Source organism: Mobula birostris, chromosome 5 (assembly GCF_030028105.1).
Source record: "Mobula birostris isolate sMobBir1 chromosome 5, sMobBir1.hap1, whole genome shotgun sequence".
NCBI classification, from domain to species: domain Eukaryota; kingdom Metazoa; phylum Chordata; class Chondrichthyes; order Myliobatiformes; family Myliobatidae; genus Mobula; species Mobula birostris.
This window is the reverse complement of record NC_092374.1, coordinates 31,654,401-31,667,485: the sequence shown is the minus strand read 5'-3', so window position 1 is coordinate 31,667,485 and position 13,085 is coordinate 31,654,401. Positions and strand designations below refer to the sequence as shown.

General features: G+C 40.2%; 1 protein-coding gene across 12 annotated transcripts in view; it reads right to left on the bottom strand.

Annotated features, from left to right (window-relative positions):
- The window catches only part of LOC140197598 (microtubule-associated serine/threonine-protein kinase 4-like), a 437,605-nt gene that overhangs the window by 44,888 nt on the left and 379,632 nt on the right, over nt 1-13,085 (bottom strand). For all 12 annotated transcript variants that reach the window (XM_072257798.1, XM_072257805.1, XM_072257800.1 and 9 more), the window contains 6 exons: nt 11,357-11,458; nt 10,873-11,005; nt 9,202-9,269; nt 4,715-4,800; nt 3,790-3,998; nt 3,228-3,366 (listed from right to left, as the gene is read on the bottom strand). In XM_072257798.1, coding sequence (XP_072113899.1) covers nt 3,228-3,366; nt 3,790-3,998; nt 4,715-4,800; nt 9,202-9,269; nt 10,873-11,005; nt 11,357-11,458 — 737 coding nt within the window. The remainder of the gene's footprint in view (nt 1-3,227; nt 3,367-3,789; nt 3,999-4,714; nt 4,801-9,201; nt 9,270-10,872; nt 11,006-11,356; nt 11,459-13,085) is intronic.

Sequence of the window (13,085 nt, the reverse complement as noted above, 5' to 3'; positions counted from 1 at the left end):
CAAGAGCCCCTCCATTATAAAGCACTGCTCTGCACTGTTAAACAGTATCATCAGCCTGATAATATTATGTAAATCATGATAAGCAGGATGCATCATTCCCTGAACTTTAAGAATAAATATATATTTCCGTTAGGAAGATGATGTTATGTTGATCTTGGTCAATTTCTTACAGCTGAAATCACACGGAAAGTAGAACAGGGACAGGCCAGCTAAATTTGCTTTCTACCTAAATACGTTATAACTTCAATTTGGAACTTTAAATCAAAATCTGAAAGGTAATGCAGCCTTTCAACAGCTTACTAATGTTTACATGAAGAATGAAAGAAAAACAAAGTGCTGGAAATGTGCAGAAGGTCAAAATTTCACTTCAATGACTTTTCATTAGAATTGTGTTAGCATAATGCTTTTCCCCATAACTTCTTTCAGTCACATTCTGATTTATTTCAGAACTCCAACATCTGTAATGTTTGCTTCAGGTTTATGACGAGGAATACTATTTACTGAGTTCTGAAAAATGAAAAATATAATCAGTGCAATTGTTTCTCGGACTCAGCAATGGAGAATTACTAGATTTGTATTATCTGAACAGATTAAAGGACGGTCAATTGTTTAATGTTGTCCACTTCTATTACTTCCCTAAATAAATTCTGAAGTCTTCATATTTTATAATAAAACTCTGATCTTTTATAAGAATAAAAGATTCTGATAGGAGGGCGGAGTTTAGGAGGGTTAATGGCGCCCAATGGCAACTCCTTTGCTTGCATCTTCGGAAACAGCTCTATTTCCATCTTTAATATCTCTATGTTTTCTCTTTCAGGGTTCTTTTGAAGACCCTGACCTGGAGTTATGATTATGGTTCTTAGCGGGAATGGGACCCATTCTCGGGGTTCCACAATCGGCTGTTGTTTGGCACGGCAAAGGCTCGGCCTAAGAGACCGGCGCGGATTCAGAAGCCTAGGATCCCGGGGCTCCTGAGACGGGCGGATCGAGGGTTGCTGTCACGACAGGAGACCCGTGTGTTGTCAGGGGAGTCGGGTCATCTGCGACTGTGCGCCTGGAGACCTGGGATCTTAGCGATCTTCAGGCACAAATTTCGAAAAAAGTGATGTAACGGACTTTTAACATCATAAACCAGCAAATTGTTTGTTATGTCTCCTCGCTCGCTGGGAAAATGGAGACACCTCTTTCTCCCTTAGTAGGGAGAGAGAGAACCTGCAGTATGTCGAATGCCAGGTGAAACGCGAAGTCTTTGGGGTAACTGCAAGTCTGCGTCTTTGCTATTGCTGAGTGCTCAGTGGCGGTGCTGATGCCTGCTTTTTTTTGCCGGTGGGGGGGAGGGGGCATTGTTGCTCGCTGCCACTTACACGTGGGAGGGGGGCTTTGGGGCTCTAACATTTAACTGTTTGGGGGACTCCTTTGGGGTACTCCTCTGTTTTCGTGGATGGTTACGAAGAAAAAGCATTTCAGGATGTATGTTGCACACATTTCTCTGACATTAAATTGTACCTTCGAACCTTTGAATATGGACAAAGTAGCATAATCCTTGCAATAGTGATTTCACTGTAAGTTTTCACCTGTTCTCATCATCTATCGACAAACAGGAAAACAGGGGAAAGGAAAAAGGATTAGTACTTTCCCAGCATATATGACACATAAACTCCAGCCAGGTACAAGTGTCAATTTTAACTACCATTTCGATGACAAACTCCAGCATCTTCATCAGGAATGATGCTTGGGCACATCTAGTCTGATGCTATATATACCTCCCTGTCATCTGCCCCTCCTGATTGTTAGTTCTCAACCAATCAGATTTCCACTGTCTCACTTTGTTTACAATCATATTCCAGTCCTTACTTAGAGCGATATCTTCATCTTTGTTAAAATTCTTTTTCTCTAGTGTCATTTCAATGGCTTCCCTCACCAGGCAGTCCCAAAAGCCATTGGCGTCGCACAGTTGTTTTGTGCGGAAGTCAATTCTGTAGCCATTGCCTATGCAATGTTCTGCTACCGCCGATTTCTCCGGGTAACCCAATCGGATACACCTTCTGTGCTCCTTGATACGGGTTTCCGTTGTGTGTCCCATCTGGCCAATATATGTATGCTGCTCTGCTTTCACAGGGAATCCTGTAAACGCTAGCTGTCCGGAGTCCCAGGTTAACTTTGATTGGCATAAGCTAGGATTTGAGGATCCTTACGGATTTATGGATGGGAAAGGAGGTTCACAAACACTGGCCCCACCATACTTCACAAAATATAAAATACCTGCATTTGAATAGAGAGTCTGCATGGTTTTGTACATTAGAGATTATGCTTGATGATTCTTTTAGTTATTTTTTTTTAAAGAGGTAACAAAATACTGATATCCAGACACAAACATTGTTCTATAAAAACTCTTCATCTTGGATCCCCTTTGCAACTCCTTCCTCGCACCTTAGACCTAACCTCCTTGTTTTTGATACTTCTGAATTAACAGAATAATTGTAGTTCACTTTGCAAGGGCAAATTCGGAATAAGCACCATAATAGTCAACTAAATTTAGTCTCTCTCATTAATATATGGAGTGAACAGGCAACAAGCATTTGCTCAGTGGCCTCCTGTGCTAATAATAGACTTGGTCAGCTTCAGACGTACGCTGACCACCTGGTTTACTTACATACCCCTACCAGCCAGGCCAATAAGCAAACCTGCATGCTCACCAACTTGCCCATGGGATGACCCCTGACCCCTCTCAAATGAGAAGCCATTAAGTTCAGGGGAGGATTTGGGATGAAATATAAATGAATTAAAACTGATAGTCACTCAAAGCTGCCTTAACAAGTTCTTGCTTCAGTCACATAGACCTTTTCCTCTACAAGAGTCTTTTATTATATTGTGGTATATCTTTGTATGTGTCTGACTCAATGATGGCAGTTACTGGCTTGGATGAATGTTTTTTTGCCATTGAAAAGAAAGGGGACAGATACAGTTCATCAGAGACAATAATGATGCAGAAAATGTTTTACTCAAGAACACTGTTCACAAATTCAATTTTTTCCCCATGGAATTACAATTAAACATTTCACTATATGTCCTGAATTTTTCATATTTGAAGTTTCATGAAGAGCACACATGGCACAAGTTAGTGCAGACTTCCTGTGAAATCTGCCTCTGCTGGTGGCATCAATTATGAGATTGGAAGTTCCAAATTTTAATGTTTAAAAATCTGTAGCCAATACTAATATACATACTTATCTGGTTTCAGATCTCGGTGAACAATTCCGTAGTTGTGGAGGTACTCCAGAGCAAGCACCGTCTCTGCAAAGTACAGTCTTGCCATATCCACTGGTAAAGGGCCCATATTTTTTAATAGCGTAGCACAATCTCCACCTGAAAATAAACAAATATTTTTTTCCCATCAAAGATAGGAAATCTTATATATCAAAGGAGACACATCACCACCAAGCAGAGAAATCCCATCTGCCCAATTCATCTTCATCTTATTCCCCTATCACCTGACAACCAATTCTCTCTCACACCGCGCCAACCTCCTCTTCAAATTTTGCCATTATTTACAGTAGCCAAGTGATCTATCAATGCATCATTGGAATATAGAAGAAAGCTAGAAGACCCAGAGGCAACTCAAGTAGTCAAACAAAGCACATGCAAACTGCACACAGACAACACTGCACAGCAAACTGCACACAGAGGTCAGGATCGAACCCAGGTCACTGAAAGTGTGAACATAAATATTTTGAATTCTAAGCAAAGGAGGAACAAAGCCCACCATCAAGACAATCACATATACATTACCTTCCACATATTCCATCACCATGCACAAATGCCGCTTGGTTTCAAACGAGCAGTACATGCTGACCACAAAGGGATTTTCAGCAAAAGTCAGAATATCTCTCTCAACAAACGCCTGTTGAATTTGGTTTCTGAGGATCAAATTCTGTTTGTTTATTTTCTTCATCGCAAATCTTTGTTTGGTTTCTTTATGGCGCACCAGATACACAGCTCTGAAGAAACAGAAGACTCAGTTAGTCCTAAGGATCTTCTACGAATAGGGAATCAAGATGGCATCAGAGCATGGCAGCCCATTGTAAGCTGCTCTCTGCAGATCTGCTCATTATTTCTACTCTCTTAAATCTAAATTGTCTCACTTTGTTCTGCACTGTTATTATTTTACTTTGTACTACTCTCAATGCACTATGTGCTGAGTTGATCTGTATGACACGCACATGCTTATGGCAATAATAAATCAATTCTATTAGCATTGCTGAACAACCAGTGATTAGGAACCATTACACTTAATTTACAAACTCACCAGATACAGTAAGTTTTGATTTCAACTAAAGCCAATGACCAAACATATACTATTAAATATGCTGAAGACAGGAAACTTTATTAAAAACATTACAGGGAGAATGCAGGATGAAGTTGAAAAAAAGTTATGATTGAATGGTGTAGCAGGCTCAGAGGGCAGAATGGCCTAATTCTGCCCCAGCATCTTATGTTTTTTATTTTCCATTTCTGTCAAAAAGTTCAACAATATTTCAAAATTTAGCAGAGATACTTAAGTGTTTCATTGTGTTATGCCACGACACCCCTCAAGAGTTGGGAATAGGATGTGCAGTCTCCTTTTAGAAAAACTTCACTCTGAGATTTATTTATGGCAACATACACACAAATGCTGACAGGATATACAAGTGAGCTGTCCTCGTGTAACACTCACCCATAGGCTCCATTACTGATCAGCTTCATGGTCTCAAAGTCAAGTTCATGAGGCTTACGCCTACCTTGCACTGAAGGACTAAAGCTCTGAAGAAAGAAGGAAGCTATTTTTAAAATAATTATCCTTTACTGCAAACTAGATTCTAAAAGTATATTAGTTGCTTCAATTCCTGAAATATTACTTCAGACCTTCAGCAGATTTCTCCTTTTCATCTCCTCTAACTCAATAAACCTTCTATTTGAATAAAACTTCCCTTCAAAACCCACGCACCTGCTATTTCAACATTAAACTCATCAGCAGAAGGTGAAGCCGGTTCCAAAGCTGCTTTTATGGTGATCTTTTGTGCTCAACAACGCAAAGGATACAAGAACTGTGGTAGGCTTGGGCTTGGCAGAACTGTATCCAGGGGCTTGAGCTACTGGTTCAATGACACACACAAATCCTACCAGAGCAGCTGGAAAATTTATACTCAAGTAATTAAAATAATGCTTAACTTATTCATGTAATGACCATCACATGTTATTTAAACAAACTGATTTATTAATGCCCTTTAGGGAAGGAGATCAAGTTCAAATTTAATTGTCATTCAACCATATATGAATACCCATGAATATATCCAAAAGAAACAACGTTTCTCTGGGGCTAAGTGCAAAACATTGTGCCAGCAGTCATAAACAGCACAAGACCCGTATAGCATATATAAGAGAGCAGTAAAATACAGTCACACAAACAAGAATAGTCCAAGTCCCTGAGTTCAGGAATGTTGCAGCAGTCTGCCGTCGAAAACAATACTGCTAGTCTTCTGCTGCGTAAACATGGCATCGACTCCAGCATGAACGTCATGCCACACCGCCTCCAACACTCTAGCGGAGCACCAAACTCCAAATATGTGACTGCAAATGGGTGACACTGTGGCTTGAGGCCTTGCTCTTGCTGAGGACGTGCAGTTCCCTCGCCATTCACCAACAAACCAGTGGGCTTGTAACATTCCATGCCACCAATGTCTAACAGGGTCTTGCAATCACAAGAAAAGTGACGAAGATGATCACTGCACACCTCCTTCACACACCGACGCCTCTCTGTCACAGGCAGCATTATGATCTACATCAAGTCCAGCTCCTTCAGCTTCTCCACCAACAAGCAACTCACTGATGGGGTGGGCCTGCAGTACTTCAAGTTCTTAATGCCCACCAGGGTCTTGTGAATGTGAAAAATACATTTAAAAATAGACAATAACACCTTTGGTTGACCCCGTACAAGCTGCTGGATTGGAGTGTGCCGACATTTTACCAGAGGAGATGCATCATCATCACTCTGCCTGGCCTATATACGACGCTGGAACCAATTAAGCAGTTAACAGGGTTCAATGTTAGCTGAATTATGTTCAGGGCAGCTCAGGGTGGACCACAAATGTTAGTCTTACCACCCACATGGTTAGCAAATTAACGGGGAAAGGATGGGCTGAGGCCAGTCAATCAGATCCTCAAGTCTCTAGGCAAATCAGTTGCTTCTCAATACATTCACTCCACTTATCACCCATCATTTAGCGATACAGCACCGAGTAGGTCCTTCGAGCCACCACTGATCCAGAAACCCCCGACAAATCCGATTAACTGTAATCTAGTCACGGGACAATTTACAATAACCAATTAACTTTCCCAGTAACGTGGGAGGAAATCAGACAACCTGGAGAAAGCCCACACATTCCATTGGGAGGATGTACAGATACTCCTTACAGAACGGTGCCAGAATTGAACTCCAAACTCCAGAAAGTCCTGCACTGTAATCGCATCGCACTAACCGCTATGCTACCGCTGCACCCCCGATTAGGTAAATATAATGGTTTGGAGGCACTATTCTAAACCTAGTTGATAAGTGCTGGCTTAAATCTCCCATTTAAAAGCTGACGCAGGGAAAACGCGACTCAAACTGTATGCGACTGCAGAGCCACCAAGCAAGCATCTCTACAGCCCAGGATGACAAACCGCTTAGACATCTTTGCCATGGAATAAAGCACTCTATTCATGCTAGTTACATCATTTTATGAAGTAACTGAAGTCTAGCCACATCTCTAGGGTCATGCAGTGATGTAACCTCTCCTCCACACTAGCCCAGTGTTAGGAAAGTAGTCAGTCACTTGCCAAGATGGTCAAAAGGTCAATAATTCCTCTCCTCTAATGATAGTAATGGCACTGAAAATAATGGTGCTAGATCCTCCCTTCATGGAGATGGCCATTGCCTCACACTTTTGTGGTGTGATTGGCTTTTGCCTCTAGTCGGTTCTGCCTTGGCTTTGTTACATTCAGATGAGGAATGTAACATTGCTTCACACAAATGGAATTGAACAATGAGGATCTCAGTCCATTTAGTTCTGAGATATTAAAGTAACAAAATACTTTCCCAAAAGCTACCCAAGACTGCAGCAAGTATCCACCTGGAAAATAAAGTTGGATTCTCAAGTTAAAATGAAGCCCCAGTGATGAGTTACAGTAGGTGAGAACTGGATCCACCCACTATCCATATCAAACAGGTCTGCAGCATTTCGTGGAATTACGTATCACTGTAGAGCCACCCTAACACATCAATATCAAGCTGCCCTCTGATCCCTCTCACTTAGCTCCAGGGCCTCTGCAACCCAATAGCTTCAAAGAGACCTGATCTGGCTTTTGACCCTGTAACACCCTGGTAAAGATTTTGCTGTTAATGTTGCAGGGTATTTTATGTAATGGTCTTTCTGTAGAACAGTGTTTGGGTTATTGTTGGAGATAAGGGATGCTTAGGAATGTGGGCCATCCAATCAGAACAGTGGAACGGGAAGAAGGTTCTAGAGAAGGGTGGGGGAGCAGTTTTGTGACCGACACCAGTGGTGGGTCTTTGTTTGGTGGGAGATGAAGAGAGAAGACGCAGGAGAGAAGCAGTCACAGGATTCAATCCAGTGGGGGAAACGCGATTCAATGCAGCCACGCAATTATACATCTTTGTAAGTGTATGCAGTGTGTGATCTGTTATTTCATGCTGACTGGCTATTGTAAATCACACAACATTCACACAAACCGGGGTCTGGGTGAGCGAGACATCTCAACTCCACGGATTTGGCAGGACCAAAGTCATGTGCTCCCTAGACATATGTAGCCAGAGAAGGGCGAGTCCTCGCTGTGGAATTCAGTGGCTGTTAGGGAGGTACAAGCCGAGTGGTGTTGTGCCAGGATCGGTACTGGGATCTGAGCTGTCTAAATTATAAATCTAAGACTTGGATGAAAATCAAAGATGGATGGGTTAGTAAGTTTGCAGAAAATAGAAAGATCAGTGATATTGTGGATAGTGTAGAAGATTGCCAGAGGACAGAGGTTGATATCGATCATTTGCTGCAATGTGTGAAGAAAAGGCTAATGGAGTTTAATCTGGAAAAATTTGAGCTATTGTACTTTGGAAGAACAAATATAAAGAGACAGTGCACTGCTAATAACAACTGTGTTAACAGTACACCTGTGCAGGGGGATCTTGGGGTCCGAGTTCCTAGTTCTCTGGAAGTGGCTGCTCACACTGATAGTGTGGTAAAGGCACCAAATGGCATGCCTGCCTTAATTGAAGAATTGAGCTGAAGAGTTGGGCTGCTATATTGCAGCTTTTTAAAACTCTGGTTAGACAGAATCTGGAGTATTACATTCATTTCTGGTCGCTACACGGAGAGGTTAGACGAACATGTTGTTTTTCTGGAATGGCAGAGGCTGAGGAGGGGAGGAGGCCTGATGGAAAGTTTGTAAGATATTGAGTGGTACCGATGGAATGGATGGTCTCTTTCCCCCATGGTCAAAGTGACTATTATTAGAGGGCATGCGTTTAAGGTGAGAGGGGGCAAGTTCAAAGGAGATGTTCAGAGCATTTTTTTTTTTAAACAGAGAGTGATGAGTGCCTGAAATGTACTGCCAAGTCTGGTCGCAGAGGTAAATACAACACAGGTATTTTAGGGGCTCATGGATAGACACATAACTGTGCAGAGAAAGGGGCAGGGGGAGTAAGGACATTGTGAAGGCAGAAGGGCTCAGTTCAGTCAGGCAATTACTAGTTTAATTAGTTTGACAGAAGATCAGCTGAAGGGTCTATCTCCTGTGCTGTACTGTTCCTGTTCTCACAGAAGTTCAAATTGCATGCACTGTGCTTTCCCAATTTTGCCCTCATCCAACTGCACAGAAGTTCCTGGGACACAGGCAAGAAAAACCTCAGTATTTATGTGCTTCTCATTTTGTCCAGGGGCTAAACATGTTAATTAAATTTCAACATATCTAACATTCTGCTTGTGTGGATTTGAGAAGATTGATATTCAAGCATTTGTAGATAGTCTGGAAGGATAACACAGCATCGAAACTACCGCAGATTTATTCAATAAGTAACATTATATTCTAACTACCTACAAGAGAAAATTGATGCCAAACCTCAAAACTTAGAAGATTTACAATGTGAAGAGTGATTTGCAAGAGTATACTTACACTCACTGAGTCATCAGTTTCAGGAATCTCTGCTGTCCCACTATCATAGCTAGCCAATTGGGCCATTTCTGTTGAAAGAGGAAAGTTCAGATGACTATCTGAAGTAAAAGGAAAATAACAAAAGGAAAATGAACTGCAAACCGGATGCCCTAGGGATGAAATTCATTTTATTGATTTACCTTTCACTGATTTCGTTATTTGAGTTCTAATAAATTCCAGACTTTGTTTTACTAATCTTAGTAATAGTATTAACATGCCACGGGACTATACAGTGAAATTACCATCTCCATGTAATTCTCTGAGACTGCGAAGATACCATTTGGTGCTTGGCCCAGCATTTTTATTTTCTCCACACTGTTTGCGACTCTTTTAACCTATTACACTAATTATCTGGGACCTTCAAACTGTGTCACAACTCAGAGCAGTGGTTAGTGACTGACACAATCCTCAAATTAAATGAGGGCAGTAGTAACGCCTGTTGAGATTTCTAACACATTTACAAACCTGCAGAGCATCTGTTCTTTATGCCCGTGTAAACCATTTCTGAACACCCATGATACAAGACTGCTGATATCAACACAACATAAAGCTCCCTCCTGGAGAACCCATCTGTGATACAGTCACCAGTGCTTAATAGGCCACAAATTTACTTTCCAATTGTCATCAGGAAAAAAAAAATTAAATGGATTTGGCACCATCTCCTAACAGCAGTCTGTATTACAACACGAGCGTGTGTGTGACACACGGGAGAGAATGATCTTAAAGATAGTGCGCTACTGCAACGGCTAAAGCACCTGAAACTGTTTTGCATATTTCAGATCCCAGTTTCCCAAAAGATGCGTAAGAAAGAGAAACATTGGTTTAATTAGATGGGTTCCAATTAGATGCTCAAATGCTTTTTTAATGGCTGTTTTTAATGTACGGCTGCTGTTACATTTGGGGTTTAATAGAGCATCAAGACAAGTAGAATGAGTGTCACCAGTGGTCATATTGTGCCAACTGAACAGGAGCAGGAGCAAATTACGCAGAGCAGATGTATGTTACCTGAGCCAGGGTAGGAGAGCTTTAAATAAAACATAGCGCTTCCTATTGCATTATCCACATCAATATTATGCATCAGTTATTAATTACATGCTAATTTTGCCATATAGCAATAGGTAGGAGCTCAAATAATGCTTCTTTGCTTTATTGTTAATACAACTGCTGTGTTACATGGAGCAGACTAAATGTTTCCTGTCTGATTGTGCTCATATCAAATTACATTCTGTATTGAAAGACGCACTAATGTTTAAACTTCATTGCCCTTTAAAAAGGTCCCCAGGTAGTTTAAAAGCAAATTACCAAATTATTCTTGGCCAACTAATCAATGATTGTAAACATAATAACTTTAATAATCATGACATGTCTGGACACCAAAAAAAAAATCAAAATGCTTAAGAGTACTTTTAATAATTACTTATAAGGAACTTGGTCAAAATGCATCTCTTTTAATGGAAGTGACTTAACTATATAATGAAAAATTCAAATAATTTTTTATGCTTTGCAAAAAACAGATTTACGCTACTGGAATGAAATGATCTTATAACCTTCAGTAACCTTTAACATTTATTCCATTGAACTTGAAGAGGAAGATTATACTTTGCAAGTAACATGATGAGGTTGAGCACTCACCCTCCAAGGGATCTCTAGTAAGGCCTAGTTGACTGATAATGTAGCGGGGAATATCTGACTTAATGCCTTGTCCTTCTTTAGCATGTCCTTCTGCTGCCTCTAGCAAATGATAGAACTCTTCCGGATCAAATTCCTGAAATTTAAAATGCGTCTTGTTCAACTCTACTTACTTTTAATGTTTAAAATTTACCCATAATTGGGAACATATCCTGAAAATGAAGTAGAGGTTTAAGAGAGAATCTTCCAGCATACCAAGCATAAATTATAAAGTCATACTATTTTTCTTATGAAACAATTATCACCTAATAGATGGCTAGCCACTGAGATGCGGCAACTAGTTCTCTCAAAAGAAAGCTTACCCACTCTGAATTGTTTTAAAATGTTACATGCACATAATTTACTTGGTTTGTATTGTTAACAGTTTCACTATGTCTTTTGTGACTGCGCCCATTGTCCAACAATGATCTTTTTAAGAAGGACTTACAAGGCATTCCAGCAATCGAGCAGGGCGAGCAATGATGATGAGTAATTTCCGCACCAACTGATCAATGACGGTTAGTTCATTGCTTTCAGAACGCTTGTGAGCCTAGATAATGAAAAAACAAAGAAGTGTGCAAAGTTCCATAAACCCATGTAAAGAAAGTTGTTTAAAATTCAAAGAGGATATAAGACATCATTATTTAACCAATTCATTAAAAACAAATGCAATTTCCCCTGTATTAGGACTCAAATTGTTTAAATTTCAAATTCCAAATCATTCCACTGCACGCTTCATGAAAGATTTGAAGTTCATAAACATGATTAGTATTGCACCTGAACATTATTTAAAGAAGTGTCCAGCAGACGGAGCTGATGACATGGTGATGTGAATTAGTTACATGACACGTCTCTGCACTCTTCTATTCAGAGACAGAACAAGAAGCAATTAGAAGCATAAGATGAAATCCCTATTCCAGTATAAAAGATACTGTGACAGTCACATTACCAACACTTCATAATTATTTTAGGAATATGGGCAGCTGCCTCATCTTAATGTCCACTGAGCTTGTTTTAATGTCAAGCAGTACTACAACTAAATTGCAATTCAGAGTTATAATTTGCCAACAACTAAATTGTTGCATCTTTTACATTGGCTACACAAACTTTTATGGAACTACCGCTGACCGAGCAGAATGAGAGAGTGATGGCTGGAGGCACCACTATGACAAAAAGAAATCTACTTCTAGCAAGATTAAATGAGTGATCAACCTGTCAATTAAAGATTTCAAGCCCCTGATTTAAGAATTGGCAAACCTTTCATAGAAAAGAATTTTAAGATTCCAACCATATTAATATGATAATTATATATTTGTATTGGTCATTGTCTGATTATTAACATTTCAAAATGCACTATCAAGGAAGCGGTGGCTAAAGTCCGGTAAGAACATAGTTATTACTAAAATACAACAAATTGCCTTGACATAATGATCCTTACTTTCAAGTATCCTCTTCATCTGTCAATGTAGAGCAAACTTTTAAATTATTCAACTAAAATCCTTGGATAGCTTATTTCATTTGCTAATCTCTGCACATCAGTTTTAGGATGAGAACTCCTTGCATCACTTGGGCAACTCAGTTCAACTGTACAGATTTGTTCGCCTTATATTCTCCTTAAATTGTGTTTCACTGACACAATTTTATCCCAGCATACCAGAAGTTAGAATAGGATTTCCCCAGCCTTGAACCTTCATCTTTATCTAGATTGAGAAATAGAATCCCTACAGCAATTTTATGCATCAGAACATCATATCTGTATTCCAAGAGGGGTTGTTTCCTGCTCAGACACAGGTTAACAGTAAGCTCTGAAACAAGACACTATTGAAATCAGGGCTCAAACACCCTCTAGAACAAAAAGCTCCAGCTTTTAAAACTTCTAACCTGTAGCTTACTCCTCGGAGTAGGCTCTTCTTCATAACTGCTTTCCACTCTCAAAAGATGAGACAGTAAAATTTGCAACGTAACTTTTGTAAATATCTGGTTAACTCCATAGAAACCATAGAAACTATAGAAACTACAGCACAGAAACAGGCCCTTTGACCCTTCTTGGCTGTGCCAAACCATTTTCTGCCTAGTCCCACTGACCTGCACACGGACCATATCCCTCCATACACCTCCCACCCATGTATCTGTCCAATTTATTCTTAAATGTTAAAAAAGAACCCGCATTTACCACC